At 39.7% G+C, this 18,215-nt stretch overlaps 2 protein-coding genes, 1 long non-coding RNA gene and 2 pseudogenes across 4 annotated transcripts; 3 read left to right on the top strand and 2 right to left on the bottom strand.

Moving 5' to 3' along the window:
* LOC135595698 (protein REDUCED CHLOROPLAST COVERAGE 1-like) overlaps positions 1-13,186 on the bottom strand; it is a 39,451-nt pseudogene extending 26,265 nt beyond the window's left edge.
* Positions 1-18,215, top strand: part of LOC135595697 (protein REDUCED CHLOROPLAST COVERAGE 1-like) — a 95,792-nt pseudogene that overhangs the window by 43,950 nt on the left and 33,627 nt on the right.
* On the bottom strand, positions 478-2,232 carry LOC135595684 (uncharacterized). Its single transcript, XR_010480602.1, has 2 exons — positions 2,065-2,232; positions 478-1,590 (listed from the first exon to the last, which is right to left on the bottom strand). It is a non-coding gene; the product is annotated as an uncharacterized LOC135595684 (long non-coding RNA).
* LOC135595694 (protein REDUCED CHLOROPLAST COVERAGE 1-like) lies at positions 7,002-18,109 on the top strand. 2 transcript variants are annotated; one of them, XM_065086960.1, is made up of 7 exons: positions 7,002-7,205; positions 8,782-8,965; positions 10,962-11,093; positions 11,202-11,314; positions 11,458-11,593; positions 15,798-15,955; positions 16,081-16,120. In XM_065086960.1, the coding sequence occupies exons 1-5, from the start codon at positions 7,141-7,143 to the stop codon at positions 11,468-11,470; spliced, it is 507 nt and encodes a 168-aa protein (XP_064943032.1). In that variant the 5' UTR covers positions 7,002-7,140; the 3' UTR covers positions 11,471-11,593; positions 15,798-15,955; positions 16,081-16,120. The 2 variants fall into 2 exon arrangements, with proteins under 2 accessions (XP_064943032.1, XP_064943030.1); XM_065086958.1 differs by lacking the exons at positions 15,798-15,955; positions 16,081-16,120 and adding an exon at positions 17,815-18,109.
* LOC135594796 (plasma membrane-associated cation-binding protein 1-like) lies at positions 15,845-16,742 on the top strand. The gene is made up of 4 exons (XM_065085304.1): positions 15,845-15,955; positions 16,081-16,170; positions 16,231-16,348; positions 16,432-16,742. The coding sequence occupies exons 1-4, from the start codon at positions 15,845-15,847 to the stop codon at positions 16,740-16,742; spliced, it is 630 nt and encodes a 209-aa protein (XP_064941376.1).

Genomic DNA, 18,215 nt, shown 5'->3' with positions numbered 1-18,215 from the left:
AGGGTTGGGAAATTTCTCTTGTTTTTTTATATGATGTGATGTTCAAAGTGAAAATTTTAAGCTTAATTAGCTGCTTCTAAAACCTGATATTCCTGATCATGGACTTGATTATGAGTTGGAAACGATGAACATCAGAAATCAGTATATTCTAATTTGTTTAAATCAATGCATTTAGGATGCTGTTATTCTTTTCTTTAATAATCAAATGATGTAAGAGGTAAATTAATGATTCCATCTCTCTGATCAAAATACTTCAGTCAAAATTGATAATAGTATAGATTCCGATATGAAATATCACGAATCAAGTTTAATAGGTTAACTGATTTATTAATTTTATTGACCTATTAATTGATATTTAAGTTAAAAATTAATAAGAATACATTTAGCAGACTTTTTTATTTCTCATTGCTACTGTCATTTTTGTTCTCATTAGGTTTCTAATTCTTCTTAAGCTTTGTACGGACAAGATTCTATCTATAAAGATTAAGATAACCTCAAATACTCTAATTTGAAAAAATAATAACAATAACAAATAATCAACATGGTAACAATGAATCTGGACGTTTGACATGTCTTCAAGGTAGTCGTACTTGGGAAGATACAAATGGTTTCAGCACCTCTTCAGTTCTTGTAGAATTCTATCAGCAAAGAGAGATCGCCATCAGCGGACGACACAGTCGACGCGAAATTTATAATGTTCATCTCTCGTGGTTCAGAATTCTATCCACTCTTTGTATGATCACAACCCATAGCATAAGAAACCCTCGAGGATCAGATCCAACATGAGGTGATCCGATGAACGAGAACTGTTGATATGATGAGATTTCCATGAAGTAAGTGGTGCAGCATTAGGCATACGAGATATCTATCAACCAGTAGTAGTACTTCATGGCTCATCACCGTCATCATCTTCTTCTCGGCCGCATCACCCACTTCTGCCGCCACCCGATACGCGTACAGGTTCGAGGGAAATGGGTAACCTAAAGAAGTGCTCCTCTCCCCTCTCATCGATCTTCCTCACCCATCTGCTTTTGCTGCGCGGCCTCCTCCGCCCTGATCCCTTCGCGCTCTTCCGCCGTTCCACGCCGCCTGCCGTCGTCCCCGTCCTTCCCACCTCCTCAATCTTCCCTATCATCGTCACCTCCATCCCATCTTCGCCTATCGGCCCCTCCTCCCTCCCCGCAGACAGTTAGCGATCGCCACCGAACTCCTCGGATTGAAGCGGAGCAGCTCGAGCAGGCCTGCGTACGGGTCGGACTTGCAGCCCACCAGAGAGCAGCCGATGTGCTCGTGATACGGGTCGCCCACCTTGAACTCCACCGCGTCGTCCACGCCGGACTCCTCGACGACATCCTTCGTGGGAGCGAGCGACACCTCCTCCGGGATGATGCAGACGAGTCTGCCTCCGGTTTGTCGAGCTGCGGCGGCGAGTGCTCCCGTGGATTGGGATGCCTCCGGTGAGACTTGTACTATTAGCTTGGCACCCATGCCGGCCGCCAGGGCCGATACGAACTCGTCGCTCGCAGGTTCCGCTGATGGATGACCATCATTTCTTCTTCTTCTTCTTCTTCTTCCACTGTCCCGGGAAAGCTAGAAAAGGAAGAGAAAACTAGCGCATTTAGCTCGTTCATAGGTTGATTTAAATGCCTTGTATTTCCGACCATATCTAACACCCAAACTTGGAGTATATACTTTACGATCTTAATAATACATCTGATTTCGTGCTCTTACAAAATATATCTTTGTTTAAAGACTGTGAACTATTAAATTACATCAAAACTTGTGAACAATGAAAGATATGTTTATATATATGCTTTGTCCGATGGAAGGTCACATAAACTTACTGTTACAGACAAAAGAGTACTTTTGATTTCCCTACATTCTTGGCGAGTGATCAATGGTTGCAGAAGATGTTTGATCCAAGAAGAAAAAGTTGTATGCAATAAGAAAGATAAAGGTAGATTGGTTTCCAAAGAAACTCACACGGTCGATTTGCTTGAAATTAATGCATAATATTTATATATATTAATCGACAGGAGAAACAGAAGAAAGTGGAAAGATTACCGGTTTGAGAGTGTCTAAGCAACCATCGACAGCGTTTTCTCGAGACCAAACCATTCTTTTCATCTGTTTCTCCTCCACCAATTAATGTGATTCTCCCCAACACCGTTGCGTGTGCGATAGAACCAAAGAGTTAACAGAGCGAGAGAGAGAGAGAGAGAGAGAGAGGGGGGTTGGGGATCGAAGAAGAAGCAGAGGAATTAATAGAAGGTGGGGAAGGTGGTGGCTATCGCTGTAGACTACGTGTTTTGGTCGTCATCGACGCTGGCCTTAGCGAAAGGTGAAGGCTATCATACAAAGCAAACCCGTCCCGATCGGTGATACACTTCAGCCGCGTCCGATTCCTCGGCGACTTGGGTCAAACGCTGCCTATTTCTAAGAAATATGTCCATATTTATCGTTGCAGAAAATTAAAAATAGTTATAAAATCTATCTCTTCAACATCTGCAAGGTGTTATGATTAAAGCTAAGCTAATGATCTATCAAAGTCTAAACTACCCGATAATTATAGTAACCATTTTTAATTCATGTCTTGATATAACATATGTATATGTACTTATGTATATAAAAAAAACTAAATTCTTGGTTTTAACTCACACTTAATTTGATCATCGAAGTAATAATATCTTTATTTAGTTTATGAAGTTGCAGATATACATATATCAATCTAACATTGGGATCCATTTTCACGGTAATAACGAAGACAAAAAAAATAGAGTGAAAAAATTTTGTGACGTGAGGAGGAAACGATCAACTCGAATGATGATATCAGCGTGACTGGTCCAGCAAGTCTGGCTGTCATCCATAATTCCGTGATGTTGATATGTAAGCTTCAGCTAAAAATAGCCATTAGTCCTTCAGTGATTCATCAGAGTATAATGCATGGGGCTGCATGACAGTCAGCCTTGTCTGTCATCATCATCGTAAATGGATTGCACTTGAGAGACGAAGCTTTTATCTTTCCAAGGTTGGCTGATGCTCACACTTCCTCTTGAATTATTTGTGCAAATCCACCTTTTTGTGGACTTGGATGGAGTTTGATTGGCATTTATTATGGTCTGCTCCATGCCAGCCTGCTGCAGTTTGGATGTCTTCTGCTTGTGGTTCCCGCTGCCTCTTCGAGAGAGAGAGAGAGATGCAAGTCTCAAACAACATATACTGATAACTGTGACCTCTTAGCTTTTATTTGATTTCATTATTCTTCGATTGATGTAAGATTAAATATGTCTATTACTGCTCCGATTCGACGTCATATGATAAATCATTATTTATCTTCGTATTAGTATAAACAAATCCTCACGACTGATTACGACAAATGATAACTAATCACACGAGTATTATTATTTAGATGAAAAACATGAATCACGAATGATAGGGAGGAGAAATGAGTACTCCATTGGCAAGGCATATACTCGACGTCACGTAGAGATTAGCCGAGGAGACATTGCCTGGCGTGGAGTAGTCCCAAAGCCAAGCGAAGAGATGTGTATGTATGCTTTGTGATTCCTCCCTCATCGAGCACTGTAATCTTTTGCTGTCGAGCAATGTAATCTTTTGCCATCCACCCATTTGGTGCCATTTCATATGTGAAATCTAAGTTGGATTTATAATGTACATTGTACTGTTGTAGTAGTAGTAGACACGTACACAGAAACAATAATACATGCATTCACAGGCCACAGTGTGTGTGTGTTTTGGGCGTCGACAAAGCGTTTATGAATTACATATATATATATATATATATATATATATATATATATATATATATATATATATATATATATATATATCCAACTTGAGATGACAATTCCGGGTACACCTTTATGAATTACATAATTATGAAAAAGATCAAATGTATGTTTTCATAGGCCAAGCTACCCAAAAAGTTTTGGGATGAGGTTTTAAGGACTGTAGTTGATGTGATCAACTTATTACCATTTACAGCCCTAGATAGTGATATTACAGAGTATGTATGGTTATGGAAAAATGTTTCATACAGACATTTAAGAGTGTTTAGTTGTCGTATAAGAAGATTTGATTGTCATAGAAGAAATATATCGAGAAGGTATTGAAAAGGTTCAGTATAAACAATACAAAGCCAATTGGTTCTCCTCTTGCAAGTCATTTTAAGTTATGCTTGGAACATAGTCCTTCAAGTGATGAGGAGAAAGAGAAAATACAAAAGGTTCCTTATGCTTCAGCAGTTGGAAGTTTAATGTATCCGATGGTATGTACGAAGCCGAACATCGCATATGTAGTGAGTGTTACTAGTATATTTCTTGTAAATCCAAGCAAAGAGCACTGGGTAGCAATGATGTTTGTTTAAGCTTTGCAGGATCAGAATAATGGTGACAAAGACAAGAAACAGGTTGGTGAAAATGACAAAAAACAAATCACGACGAAGACAAAAAGTGAGATAAGAGTTGAAGGCCTTGGGAAGCCTCTTAAAATTCTTAAAAACCCAAAAAAGAAACCAGATTCTGATGAAGAAAAGACTTTAACCATTGACAGGAAATCATCTGATGAGATGCATGAAAAACAGAATACAAAGTTGCCTATCAAGGAACCTAAGGTAGAAAGCAAAGAAACTGAGAATTCTTGCAAGCTCAAAGATTTGTTGACTGAACCTGTATATACAAGGTTGCTAGAATCTAATACTGGACTTCATTTGAAGGTATGCACAAGTCACATGAATATATGCAGGTTATGCCTTATTTCAGGTGTATGTTCTGATTTTTCTACTGCTATCTCAGGTGTTGATTGTCAGTTGCAAATTCATGTCTTACTATTACAGAATTAGTAACTTTGTTTGTTTATTCTAAAGTTTCAGTTCTGTTGTACATATGTACACTTATCTGGGCTATGTATCATTAGTTAATTCCTGTCTATATCACAATTACTACTAAATAACATGTAAATTTATTGTCTGTGTGTGTATCATCTTAACTTACATAGAAACATATATTAAGATTACAATTAATTTGAAGATGAGAAGCTGATCTATTCTCATGATCAGTCTCCACAGGAATTAACTGAGATGGCAATGAGATATTATGATGAAGTTGCTCTCCCAAAGTTGGTATGCCTGAGTACAATTTTTTCATATTTAATTCATTATTTTCTGTTTTAGTATGGAATGATGGTTAATGAGTATTATTTGTACCTTGGCATGTATTCAGGTCTCAGATTTTGGGTCATTGGAGCTATCACCTGTTGATGGTCGTACTCTAACTGATTTCATGCATACAAGAGGTCTAAGAATACGCTCTCTTGGGCAAGTTGTGAGTCACCTTTAGCTTGAAGAGGCTGAATATATCTTTACTTTCACAAAGTATTTTTCCTAATTATATTAAATGCAATATTATGTACAATATCTGTCAGGTCAAGCTTTCAGAGAAGCTGTCTCATGTTCAGTCACTCTGTATTCATGAGATGATAGTAAGGGCTTTTAAGCATGTTGTACGAGCTGTGATTGCTTCTGTTTCTGATACTGGAGATTTATCTATATTGATGGCTGCAACACTTAACATGCTCCTTGGGCTTCCTGATTCTGATGTTTCACATTCTGCTATACGTGTGCACTTTCTAGTCTGGAGATGGCTTGAAGTATTTCTAAGAAAGCGATATAACTGGGAACTTACAATCTCAAACTATAATGATATAAGAAAATATGCTATTTTAAGAGGGCTATGTCACAAGGTAATGATCATTTTTCATTTCTGTAAATGATATTTAATTTTCCTTTCATCTTACATGTTCAATTTTCTTAGGTGGGAATTGAATTGGCACCCAGAGACTTTGATATGGATTCAAATTTCCCCTTTGACAAATCAGATATCATCAGCCTTGTACCTGTGCACAAGGTAAAGCTGCTAAGATGGTCTTATTTGAAATATGGTATCTACCATAATGTATCTTACATTCTTAGTGCTTTTGAATCTTTTGCAGCAAGTTGCATGCTCATCTGCAGATGCACGACAACTTCTAGAGTCTTCGAAAATGGCACTTGATAAGGGTAAAACTTGAAGACGCAGTCAACTATGGAACAAAGGTAATTCGTCATAAGATACTGTACAGGTTAACTTCTTTGTAAAGACCTTTTTTCTCTTTCATTTGCTTTTGGTATGAAGGTGTAGTTGGATGCAGGCTCTGGCAAAATTAATTGCAGTCTGTGGTCCTTATAATCGGATGACTGCTGGAGCCTACAGTCTTTTAGCTGTTGTTCTCTACCATACTGGTGACCTTAATTAGGTAGCTTTCAGATATTTGTGTCACTGAAGGCCATGGTTCTTATGATATGGACTTATGGAGTATCTTACGATCTGTTATGTGCCATGGTTCTCTCTTTTCTGATATCTTAAAAGGAACCTTGTTAAATGGTCTATTTGAGTAAAATTGAGCAGATCAATTATGTTTTTACCAATCCAATGTCAAAAATACACCATTATGGACAATTTAAATTTGCCAAGTCCAACGATCTGAAATTTGGAGAATTGTAATGTAAAGTTTGTGTCATGGGTGATTATGTTCCGAGTGATTGAAACCGTTTTTTGTAATTCATATTTCATAATATTGACATGTAATTCTGTTGGAAATTTAGTTGGTAGCTAATTTATGCCTTGAATAAGTGCATGCAGGACCATTAGTGGGTCATGAGGTTGAAACAGATCAAAGAGCGATAAACCACAGTTCAATATTTTAATACAGCATTTGTGTTCCTGACTTGTGTCCTCTTTTAGTAGATCAATGTCTAATTCTAATTGGATTTATCTGTTTTTTAATGGCTTTTGCAAAGATCTGAATCGAGTTAAACCATGAAACAGTATTCTACCACTATGGTTTCTTACGCTAAGATGAATATTATAATATGCTATATGGTGTTTTTTACTATTAAAAATTTTATATATCACTTCAATTATTAGGGATGACTTTTAGGAACTTTCTGTTATAAATTTTGAACCTGTGCTCCTGTCTTTGGCTGGGATTATACTAAATTATTGCAACTTTTAGGCCACAACTTATCAGCAGAAGGCATTGGACATAAATGAGAGGGAGCTTGGATTGGATCATCCAGATACAATGAAGAGCTACGGCGACCTAGCTGTTTTTTACTACAGGCTTCAACATACTGAATTGGCTCTAAAGTAACTTCAATTCTTATTTGTTGTAGTATCAAATCTTAGATAGTGTTCTTTTGATTGGGAATTCTAATATCTTGAATTATTAGATATTCCATCTTTTGTTTTTATAATGACTTGAACATTGGTACTGTCTTATAAGATATTATTGCAGTATAATATATTAGGATTCGAGGAGATATAAACTTAGAATTAGTGCCTCTTCTAGATAGAAAAAAAGAAGAAGACTTCTGGCAGGTAACGGTCAAAAATTTTTAACTAGGTTATTTGCATGAAATGATCTTGATGAATTAATACATAAAAGTAGAAATTTTAGTCTTGAATTCTAGATTACCAAACTAAAAAGATGGTTTCACTTAAAACAACATTCTTAGCATAATACTTGTAAAGTTAAGGAGAAGCCTTTCTTCTACTATAAGCATTGAAAAGAAGTTTGTAAGTTATTCAGCATGAATGCAATGATTGAGATATTTGTACAATTTGTTCATTGTATATCATGCTTCCCAGCACATGTAAAAAATGTCTACATGTCAGAAGCTATTTAATAATGTAAATCTTCTAACTATGACAAAGAAAGCTTTATGATATTAATTAGTGAAGGATAGAGCTTTAAACATACAGAGTTTGTCGTAGGAGTACCATGGTAACAAAGTATTTAGAAAAAATTGCATCTATATCTTTTCTTATGTTATTCTTTAAAAGCTTAAAGAGTGACAAATGGTTTATCAAACTTATCAGCATTGTAAAAATTCAGGTTCCTCCGGTCCACTGTGACCATCTTATGAGAGAGAAAGAACACATCGGAATTTTGGTTGGAGAAAGAAGATAGCTCCATTAATATCACATGATTAGTTATAACATGGATTTATTAGCCAAATGGTGAAGAGGAAACTTAAAAATTTTAACACTTAGTCTTGTGGAAGGAGATTGAATAGGTTCTTGTCATAGGCTTGTCAAGAGACCAGACAAATTTCATAAAGTTTCTCCCATTTTTCTCAGTCTAGTCGGGGAATAAATTTTTATGGCCGTTGACAAAGGCCATTGTTCTATTTTAGTCTCATGTGTGACATGTCTTGAGTGTTTTCTCTGTTTGGTCATTGCTCATTTTTAGCTTGTGTTTTGAAGCACCGAGGTTTATATTCTTGATGTGTTATCATGAGGGTTGGTTGATATGACCGGTTAAACAGAGAATTTTTTTTTTACATGCCAATGCAAAACTTAATATTAAAGCTTCCATGACACATATCTGTCTTATGGTTTTGGTTATGTCTACTCTATTATTATGCATATTAGCTAAAATATGCAAAGATGGCATTTTCTTCGTTTTTTTGCCACAAAGAATGCAGCTTAATTTGAGAACAATGGCTTTCTAGATTTAACTTTAATATTTACTTCGTACCTGAAAATTAATGTGTGCATAAAAAGTTGAAGAACAGAAACTAACAAAAATTAAGCTTCTTACTTTCCAGGTTAGTATTGTTATGTTTTGGTGTTTGTATTGGAAATAATAAGCCAGGACCATGCTTCCATTATATGTTATTTACCATCACCCTTAATTTTTCTCCTGTTACTTGTTAATCAGGTATGTGAAACGTGCGTTGTATCTTGTGCATCTTACTTGTGGACCATCTCATCCAAACACAGCTGCTACATATATTAATGTGGCTATGATGGAGGAAGGCCTGGGAAATATACATGTGGCACTTAGATATCTTCATAAAGCTTTGAAATGCAATCAGAAGTTGCTTGGTCCTGACCACATTCAGGTTTGTTTTTGTTCTCAAATTCTGTTTCTTCTTGTGTCTTTTTATTTCTGAAGTAGTCATAACATTCTTTTAAGATAAGCAGCTGATGCTTATTGTAGTTCGGTGTTAGAAATCATAAATTATTACAATAATTGGTTAATGAAGTCCCACAGAAACATTATTAATTACTTTGAGATGATAAGGCATGTATTACAGAGTGACTTCTAGCTAGTTCACCCCTAATCTGCTCACCTAGTGACCTGGATAATTAGGTGATCTAGAACCCCTTATCTATTGACCTTCTGCTGTGTGGGAGAGGGCTTTGCCAAAGCAGTATAAGTTAGCAGGTTCGACTTTCAGCAATCCATATAAATTAGGAGCATCATTGGCCTGTTATCAAGGGGTTCAGTTATATGCTTCATTAGACAATCTCTGGAACCCATTAGCCAAAGTTTGCCACACACATTATTATTCTGCCCTAACAAGAGTATACCATTCTCGGTCATGCAACCAAGATTTGTTATACATAAGAAAATGGGACAGCAATTCATTCCTTTTTAATTTGTTAGTTTGGGTTTGAACAAGTACATCAAGCAAAATCAGATGAGCTTAAAATCTATCATGTGGTAGAGTACAAAAGGTTTTGGGATCTATAAGAAAAGGATTGCTTTCATATCAAGGTCATCTGGGATGACCTAGTCAGCTTAATACCTAAGCGAACTCCTTCACTCTATTTTCTCTCTAACCTCCTCTTTCTACTCAACATGAGAAAACAATCATTTCCAAGTTCAAAATGGGCATTCCCTTTTGGATACTCTATTATATTTTGAAACACAGGTTACTTGACAAATAAAAAGTTCAATATCTCTAGATGCATTCCATATCCATACTCTAGTGGGACATCTAGTTTGGCTCCTTTGTGACCTCTGAAATGTACGAGCCATACCTTTCTACTTGTGGGGGTTAAGGCTGCGTACATTGTCCCTCCCGGATACTGAATTAATGTGCAAGTGTTAAGAGTGTTAGGCTGCCACTTTGTATACACCTCCAATATTTATTAGAGCTGACTATCTTCTAGATATGTCCAAGGGTACTTCTCGAACACTTTGTAAGTCACTAGTTTATATTTTATTATCGATTGGGAAGAGCTCATTATTTTATCATCTTTAATAGTTCAAGTAGATGGGGATCCACAAAGCATAGTCTATGGAATATAGATTTGATTTTGACTGTTACCTTTTACATTATTCTCTTTTCCTTACAAGTATATCAATATAAGATTTTGTTCTAAAAGGTGTTTTACAATGTACTGCACTAAGATGCTTGTCAACACTTTTTTTCTTCCCATCTTTTGATTCAGAACTATATATTTTCTTAAAGCAAAAATATGAGATTTCATTGTATACATGATTTTGCTGCCACATACACTCTGTCTCACTCTTTCAAAATTTTACTTGTTCCCATATCTTCGTCTTGTTATTTTCATTTCATTGCAAAACCAACACCAATTGTTTCCAACTATGTAAGGGAAAAAATTGCATCTCTGTTTTCTTGTGTTCTTGTATGGAGATGGTACACACACAGACATGATGTAGATGGACATACATAGGAACACAAAAATAATGGACACTAGCTGCATGTGTACGTGGAATGAAGTGGTTTTTTTGTCTCAAAACAGTCTCTTTTTCAGAAAAAGAGCTTCTGATACTAACTTGCCTTTTCAAATTAGTCCTCTGATTGGCTCTCTTATGATAACATGAAAGTTAATTTTTGGCAGATAAAAAACCTATCAACTTTATAGTATAATGATAATATCTTTTCCAGGTTTGCCTGTGATAAACCAGATTTATAATTTCATTGAATGATCTCACACTAACTGTCTTTTAACTTTCAATGTCTGATGTAAGTAGTTCCATTATTATTTTTTTGCATTGGATGGTAGACCTTATTTTATTTTTATATGAAGAGTATTAGGTATATATATAATATATGTATCTAATTTTCTACATTACATTAGACCGCAGCAAGTTACCATGCGATAGCTATTGCACTATCCTTGATGGAAGCATATCCTTTGAGTGTTCAACATGAGCAAACAACATTACAAATACTTAGAGCAAAGCTTGGTCCAGATGACTTGCGTACTCAGGTGATTTATGCATATCTTTATATGGAGAGACATCAATAAAACTTTTTTTTTCTTAATTCTGCATCGATTTAGTTTCTTGACTCACAGAGTTGCCATTTGATTTCGCAGGATGCTGCTGCCTGGCTTGAGTACTTTGAGTCAAAGGCTATTGAGCAGCAAGAAGCTGCTCGAAATGGTACGCGGAAGCCTGATGCATCTATTGCCAGCAAAGGCCACCTGAGGTACAGCAATAATTGCAGTGATTAGGTTTAACATGCTTTAGGTCACAAATACTGTGAGCATGCTCACTCTGCACTTATTGCTGATATACGTGATCTATATAACGTCATCCTCGTGCACTAAAATTAATATTTTCATTGACTAGATGTGCCAACTGAATTTTCTACTTCCACTAAAATGATGAATATCCTATGCCTGATCTCCTTGATTTCATTGATTCCAACCAAGATGGTAGAGGAAGAGATGCTGAATCCCTGAAGAGGAAGAATCTGGGTTTAATGGTATGTTGATAAGCCTTTATCTTGTTTAAATACTTCTGAGAATCTAATTGTGTATTTATGTTTGGTCATGTTGGCTTACATGTTTAATATATCCGCTTGCTACCTGAATGATTTTTTAAGTGGTAGATCGAATAAATGTCAAAGACAACATTTATAGAGCCAATAATTTCATGCTAACTTTGGTGGTGAATTAGGTCTTAGGTAGTATATAGTTTAACAGAATAACCTAATTTATAGCAAATATCAAGTTAGTCACTTGAAATAATTCAACTTGTACTTAATTTTTGCATCTAAATTAGTGGTAAACTGAATAAATTTTGAACTTAACACTCATAGAGCCAATTGTTTCATGTAAATATTGGCAATAAATCAGGTCTAACATAATATAGTGAGCAAACTATGCTAATTTATAACAAGCAACTAACAAGTTACTCACTTAAAATTTTTCAAATTGTACTTAGTTTTTACAGCTCTTGCTGCCTGCTACCAATCACTTGATTATAGGCATGCATTTATTTTACCTTGTCTGCCCTGCTTCTGGTTCAAGAAGATACTGCCTTATTGCTATATAACCTGTCCAAGTATTTGAAAGAGAGTCCAACTGAACCTAGAAAACAGAAGTAGATCCTCACTCTTAATTGTTGTGCATGTGGATAATCAAAATACTCAAGCTTTATGTATCAGTACTAGAAAAATATTTTTTGAGAAACATGTCCTACATCCAGCTAGTCTTCAAAATCATGATGTTAAATGAGAATTCGCTGCAAAGGCCATACTGTTTTTGCATAACAGTGTCCTTTAGGTATTTTTTATTGGTTATGAACAATATTTTCATAGTTTCAGAATTCTTTTAGTGTTTGATACTTAATTGCAACACAAACCAACTTATATTAACTAGATGCTTGTGCACTCTTTAATTAAAATCAAAATGTATTCCAGATTATTTATAGTATTTAAAAATATATATTTTTGTGTTACTGGGCAGTTTTTCTCTCTGTACTAAGATGCTAATGTAGTTGCTGAAAGAAATTGATGATGAATCAGACACTTAACCTATAAATGGAGCCAATAAAAAGTATTGAACACCAACCCATTAACTTCTATGAATGGAGGGCGGTGTTCTAATACCAATAATAAACAACACCCAACACTTTCGACGAATACTACGATGCCAGTATTCTCAAGCTCATGAACAAATAGGCACCTGGAAGAACAGAGGGGCTCCACGAATTCACAAGAGCAGCGTTCGTTCCGCCGATAGAAAAGAGGCTTTGCTCTTCCTTTTTGGCCCGTCTACTGAGACAAAGAAGCGAAGGTCGCCATTGGAGATAAGAGAGACAGAGGAGGAGGCGATTAGAAACGGAAGCAATGGGAGGATAGCGAGAGGAGGAGAGAGGAGCAGCGAGTGGGCTATGATAAGGGACGAAGGGCTGAGATCTAACCATCACAAAGGCCGTTGGCAGCTTATGACCGCGTCCCCTGCCCCGAAACCAGTCATCGCTTTTTCAGTCTCGTATTCACGTATTCTCCCCACTCGTGTCTCTCATGCCTGACTATATCACCGCAGGCGTCATTGTCACCGCAGTGACGGGTCCCACGTTCTCGAGGCAGGCGGGTACGCGATCGGAAAACTCCTGCTCTGATCTGTATCGCCCCATGTCTACGTAGAAATACGTATTTCGAAAATTTCCCCGGACCCCATCGTGGCCCTTGGATCGATGATGGAGGGTGAGGATGCGCCCACCCAATACGGGTCGGACGACGGGGAACGGAGCAGTAGCTCCGGACCTGTTTGGTCCATTAATGGTTTTGGGTTGTGGGAGGAGCACCCTTTTTGGGCTGCTCCCGATGCTTGGGGGCTTAAGAGCTACAAGTCGGATCCGGGTCTGCTAAGACACCACACTATTGTTGGCCTGCGGCAGCTTGTTGTCACGAACGGTCGTCGCGCACCCGCAACAACTCCGTTCAACGAACCGTTCGTCGCTCACACCCGCATGTACAGCTGCTCGACAGCATGTTTCCTCATGGTTTTGAGTCATTTTGCTTGTAAATATGTAAGTTCGAACAAGCTGCAGCGTTGCAAAGCGACCGCTCACCGAACCGAGCAAAACAGCCCCAAAACAGCCCAAAACGACTCCGTTTTCGCGTGCCGCGGGAGGTGAGCGGAGTGTTGCCTCTGCTCACCAAAATGTCAGCCATCTCAGCACCCAGGAACCCCCCGGGTGGCACATGGCTGGATGGGGCTTCGGTTATATACCGGGCGTTGAACACTCTTTCGCAAGTTCGCACGTGACCTTTACGGGAACTTGGTTTTGCGCCCGGGACCAGGTGAGCGGCTGTTTGTGGGCTTGCAGCTGTTCGTTCATCCTTGAAAGCCTTGTTTTTCTTCCTCTCCCTCTTTTCTCTTGTGCACACAGGGTGTTCGTCGAATTGCTTGTAAAGCTTTCCTTTTCGCAAGACTTCGGGACTTGTCCGTTGCTCGTTCTTTCGATCTAACTTTCTTTCTCTTTTACAGGTCCTTCGGGACCTGCGAGAGGTTACAAAGTGGCTGATCCTTGTGGAGCAAGATCGTAAGGGCGAAGCGCGACTTAGGCAACGCAAGCTAAGTTCGCGTCTTTGCGACGAGGGTGACTCACGACTTAGGCAACCCAAGCTAAGTTCGCGTCTTTGGCCGCAAGGGTGCATCACGCCTTAGGCAATTCTAGCTAAGGTCGTGACATTGTGGTAAATATTAGCTCAGGTGAAATGTAAATCCAAGGAACCAGCGGTTGGGTCGCGGCCTGACTCGACCCATTCCCCAAGAGCCCATGGTCGAGTCAGAGCCTGACTCAACCCATTGAGCGTAAGGGAACAATAATTCTTTAAATATGCACTATAATTTATTATTTCATTAATTCTACTTGTTCATGCAATTTATGTTCATAATTAAGATAGAGTCAATGGAGTTGCCCATCCGATGTGATTGGCACTACCGCCAAATTACGTTGGTGAATGAATTGGATTTGACGAACATGGGTGACTCTCTTTGCAATGCAATAAAATTGGTAGATATTTCTTATATCACGACACATTATTGCACGAAAAGTAAGTAATTGGGGAAAAGAAAAAGGAGGGGGAATTTGTTCGGGCAAACACCTAAACATCACCCATCACAATGATTCGAAGCATGGCCTCATTCATTTGGTGATGATGACAAGGGCTTCTTCCTCGGATTCTTGCAATGTATCGGGTATAAGTGGAGATATATTATTATCTGAAAAGCCTAATACATAAAATAAAATATTCCATGATAATTAGAATTCTTTGTGGAAATCTAATAATTATTCGCTACCATAGTTAGGTGGAAGTTCTTTCTAATTAAAACCTCCCCGGGAGACCATTAAAAAACATAATACTTAAAAAAATCATAATCAAAATCTTAGAATATCTCAAAGAAATTTCTTCCAATTTAATCTATATATATATGTTTTTTGTTGATAAGGGGTCCTAAAGGTTTTGTTGATAATTAAAATAAATAATATTTTCGAGGAACACACAAAAAAACCCAAAAAAATGACACCCCAAAAGGGATTTGAAAAAAAAAAGTATTTAAATATTATTTTAAGTGGGATAAAGATGACGGAGGGCGGATCTGTGTGCCCCGAAGCCACGTGGTCCTTAGGAGACACCAATACGGCTCCCCAACGGGCCCCGCGGCCCAAAGCGACAAACCCCGGTTTCTGCCACCCCTCGATCCGATTCCCGGTTCGCGTCGCCTCTTTTCGTTTCCCACGGGGCTCGGCGGACGGCGGTGGCACACGAGGACAATAGGCGACTGCGACCTCCAGCTGTCACCTCCCCACTGTAACCTTCTGCTGAGCCGGCGATCCTTACTTTTAGGACGAAAATACCCTCCGCATTACATATACGCGGTCGTTTTTACCTGAGCTTTAGGAAGGGTTACACCGTAATTTCATAACAGTGCAAGGGTGATTTGGTGCGTTGTCCTTGTATATTTCCCTGGCAAGCACATGGCTCCGCTCTCCTCTTTGTTTTCGTGCATACTATACATTGGTGATCGTAGGCATAGAAGAAAGGCAGAGGAGCGGAGTGGAGAGGAAGACGCAAGTTTAATAGTACGTCTTCTCCTCCTTTCTTTACCGATCATTTGGTCTCATATAGTTTAGTCGTGTGGTGATGTTTGCTTCTTCTTTTGGAGACACAGGTGTTTGCGATTTGAGCTAACAGGAGAGCAAGAGGAAGAGAGCAGAGATGGTGAATTACTGGAAGTCTAAAGTCCTTCCGACGATCAAGAAGGTGTTTGACAGGAACGGCAAGAAGGCTGCCGCCGCCGAGGCATGCAAGTCCTTCGACGAATCGAAGGTGCATGGGGTTTTGCTTCTCTTCTTCTTCTTCTTCTTCTTCTTCTTCTTCTTCTTCTTCTTCTTCTTCTTCTTCTTCTCCCTTCGACTTGATCTGATCTCTACTGGATCCTTTGTTTGGTTCAGGAGGACATCAGCAAGGAGTTCGAAGAGAAGAAGACTGACCTGCGGCCCAAAGTTGTGGAGATCTACGAAACTTCTGCCGTTGAAATCAAGGTTTATCGATCTTGAACTCATCCTCATGTTATTCACAGACTCTGTATCAAATACTTACAGCCTTCTGCAAATACTTGCTTTGGACGACGACAGACTCTGGTGAAGAAACCGACGGGGTCAGGACTGAAGAAGAAATCAACTGTTGTGATCAAGTTCATCGAGGAACTAGTGAAGATCGGTAATGCTTTCTCTGTCACAGATGTTATAGTTGTTTTGAGGTGATAGCGGAAGGGCTTGTGATGAGATTAGATCCTTGCGCAGAGTTCCCTGGCTCGAAGCCGGTGAGCGAGGCTGCCGCCAAGTACGGCCCCGGCCTCGTCTCCGGTCCCGTGATCTTCCTCTTCGAGCAGGTGTCCACCTTACTCCCCGCAGAGGAGCCGCCTGCTCCCGCCGAACCGGCCGTCGAGAGCACCAGCAAGGATATTACACCGGAAACCGCGGAGGAGATCAAGAAGGAAGAGGCTGAGGCGGAGGTGGAAGAGGCACCTGCCCCGGCCGACCCGGCTCCCTCGGACCCCTCCCCGGAGACGGAGAAACCGGCCGAGCCAGCGGCTGAACCCGCCAAGGCTTGATATAAACCACCAGCCTCCCGAACCAATCATTCCACCGCCACCTCGCCACCACCGCGCACCCAGTGTTTCCATGATTTATTATTCTTTCTCTTGTCTCTTCGTCAATTTTGTTACGGTCAGTAACTGTTCAGCCGTGGCCTTGAGGCTGTCGCGGCTTGGTCCGGGTCCGGAAGGCGGTGGTCAACGGGCGGCGTCCCTCGGGGTCTCCTGGCGGCCGAGCTCGGTGGCTCGGGTCGGCGGTTCGGTTCGGGAGGCAGCTCCGCCGCAGCTTCGGGAAGAGGCAACACCGTCTCGCACCTGCACACAGGTCGGGCCGGGAGCTCGACCCGACCCCTCCGACGATCAAGTTAGAAAAAGATGTGGAGGGGGTTGTGGATGAGGCAGGAGAAGAGTCTCTGAGTGTTTTGTGTCTGAGTGAGTTTCTTTTTTTTCTTTTGTTTAGGACTTGGGGGTATTTATAGAGGAGGTTAGCATTACCTGACTTGACCGCCTGCTGGAGTGAGGGGGTACCTCTGATGGCGTCTGACGCGGCTGCTGGGGTCGCGTGGTGGAGCGGTTCGTAGCAGGGTATGGGCGAGGGGCAGGTCGTTGTCCGGCCTGGTCGTGGTCAACCATGCAGGGTCGGAGGTCGCCTCTCAACAGCGGGAGTCGTCAGGGCGGGTCTAGTCGGCGTTATTGCTTTGGCCGGGGGCTGTCGTCACGGCGCGTCAACTGTGCCATTATTTTCCCTATCAAATTTGCTTCTCTTTCTCCTGTACGTAACTATGTCTTGGTTTCTCTCATTTTGCTTTCGGCAAGGGGACATGCAGACCATGTAATATCATTATTAAGTGCAGTGTGGTGTCATTTCTGTTTTTTTTTTTTTGTCTATCATACTATGACTATGATTGATTTTGTTCACGAGAAACATGTTTCTTACGTTAATGCACAGAGGGAGTAATATGTTATTAGATTTCATGTTAATCGAAGTCTCACGTATTAGATTAATCTATTTATATACTTGTGTGTTTATGGAGTGGATACAAGATCCTTCAAAGCATTACCAATCTTTACGCGTTCTCCATGAACTCAGCCCCAATAATATGTTGAGGCAAAGGAAGACGAGAGACGTGAACGGGATGCAATTACGAGGGACGACGATGATGATTCCTCGTGGAAAAGACACGCAATTAGATGGAGATTACGAAAAGAAATGGCATTCCACTTGCAAAAACTGTACATGATTTCTTTATTAATCTCCACGAGTTAAGCTAAGGTGGATGACTTTCCTGGGATTGGACTCCATCCCAATTCCCAATTAACAGCTTGTAACATATCAACCAATTATGAAAGGAATTAATGATTTATTATTGGTAATTTAACTTGAATGGTTGGAGTCATTAGGTTGAATGATGAGCGTTCACTACATTATGACCAATCGATGAACGTTGATGCATGGAGCCCACTGCAGTCGGTGATACCACGTTCTGTTCT

The sequence above is a fragment of the Musa acuminata genome, chromosome BXJ1-10, assembly GCF_036884655.1.
Source record: "Musa acuminata AAA Group cultivar baxijiao chromosome BXJ1-10, Cavendish_Baxijiao_AAA, whole genome shotgun sequence".
NCBI classification, from domain to species: Eukaryota; Viridiplantae; Streptophyta; class Magnoliopsida; order Zingiberales; family Musaceae; genus Musa; species Musa acuminata.
This window is presented reverse-complemented; position numbering and strand designations above follow the sequence as displayed.

What these genes read in the sequence shown, in the direction of transcription:
- LOC135595694 (XM_065086958.1), top strand. Translation starts at nt 7,141, where the DNA reads ATGAAGAGCTACGGCGACCTAGCTGTTTTTTACTACAGGCTTCAACAT. An exon ending in CATACTGAATTGGCTCTAAA is followed by an intron (nt 7,206 to 8,781) that starts GTAACTTCAATT and finishes CTTGTTAATCAG; the next exon opens with GTATGTGAAACGTGCGTTGT. An exon ending in CAGATGACTTGCGTACTCAG is followed by an intron (nt 11,094 to 11,201) that starts GTGATTTATGCA and finishes TTGATTTCGCAG; the next exon opens with GATGCTGCTGCCTGGCTTGA.
- LOC135594796 (XM_065085304.1), top strand. Translation starts at nt 15,845, where the DNA reads ATGGTGAATTACTGGAAGTCTAAAGTCCTTCCGACGATCAAGAAGGTG. An exon ending in AGTCCTTCGACGAATCGAAG is followed by an intron (nt 15,956 to 16,080) that starts GTGCATGGGGTT and finishes TGTTTGGTTCAG; the next exon opens with GAGGACATCAGCAAGGAGTT. An exon ending in CTTCTGCCGTTGAAATCAAG is followed by an intron (nt 16,171 to 16,230) that starts GTTTATCGATCT and finishes AAATACTTACAG; the next exon opens with CCTTCTGCAAATACTTGCTT.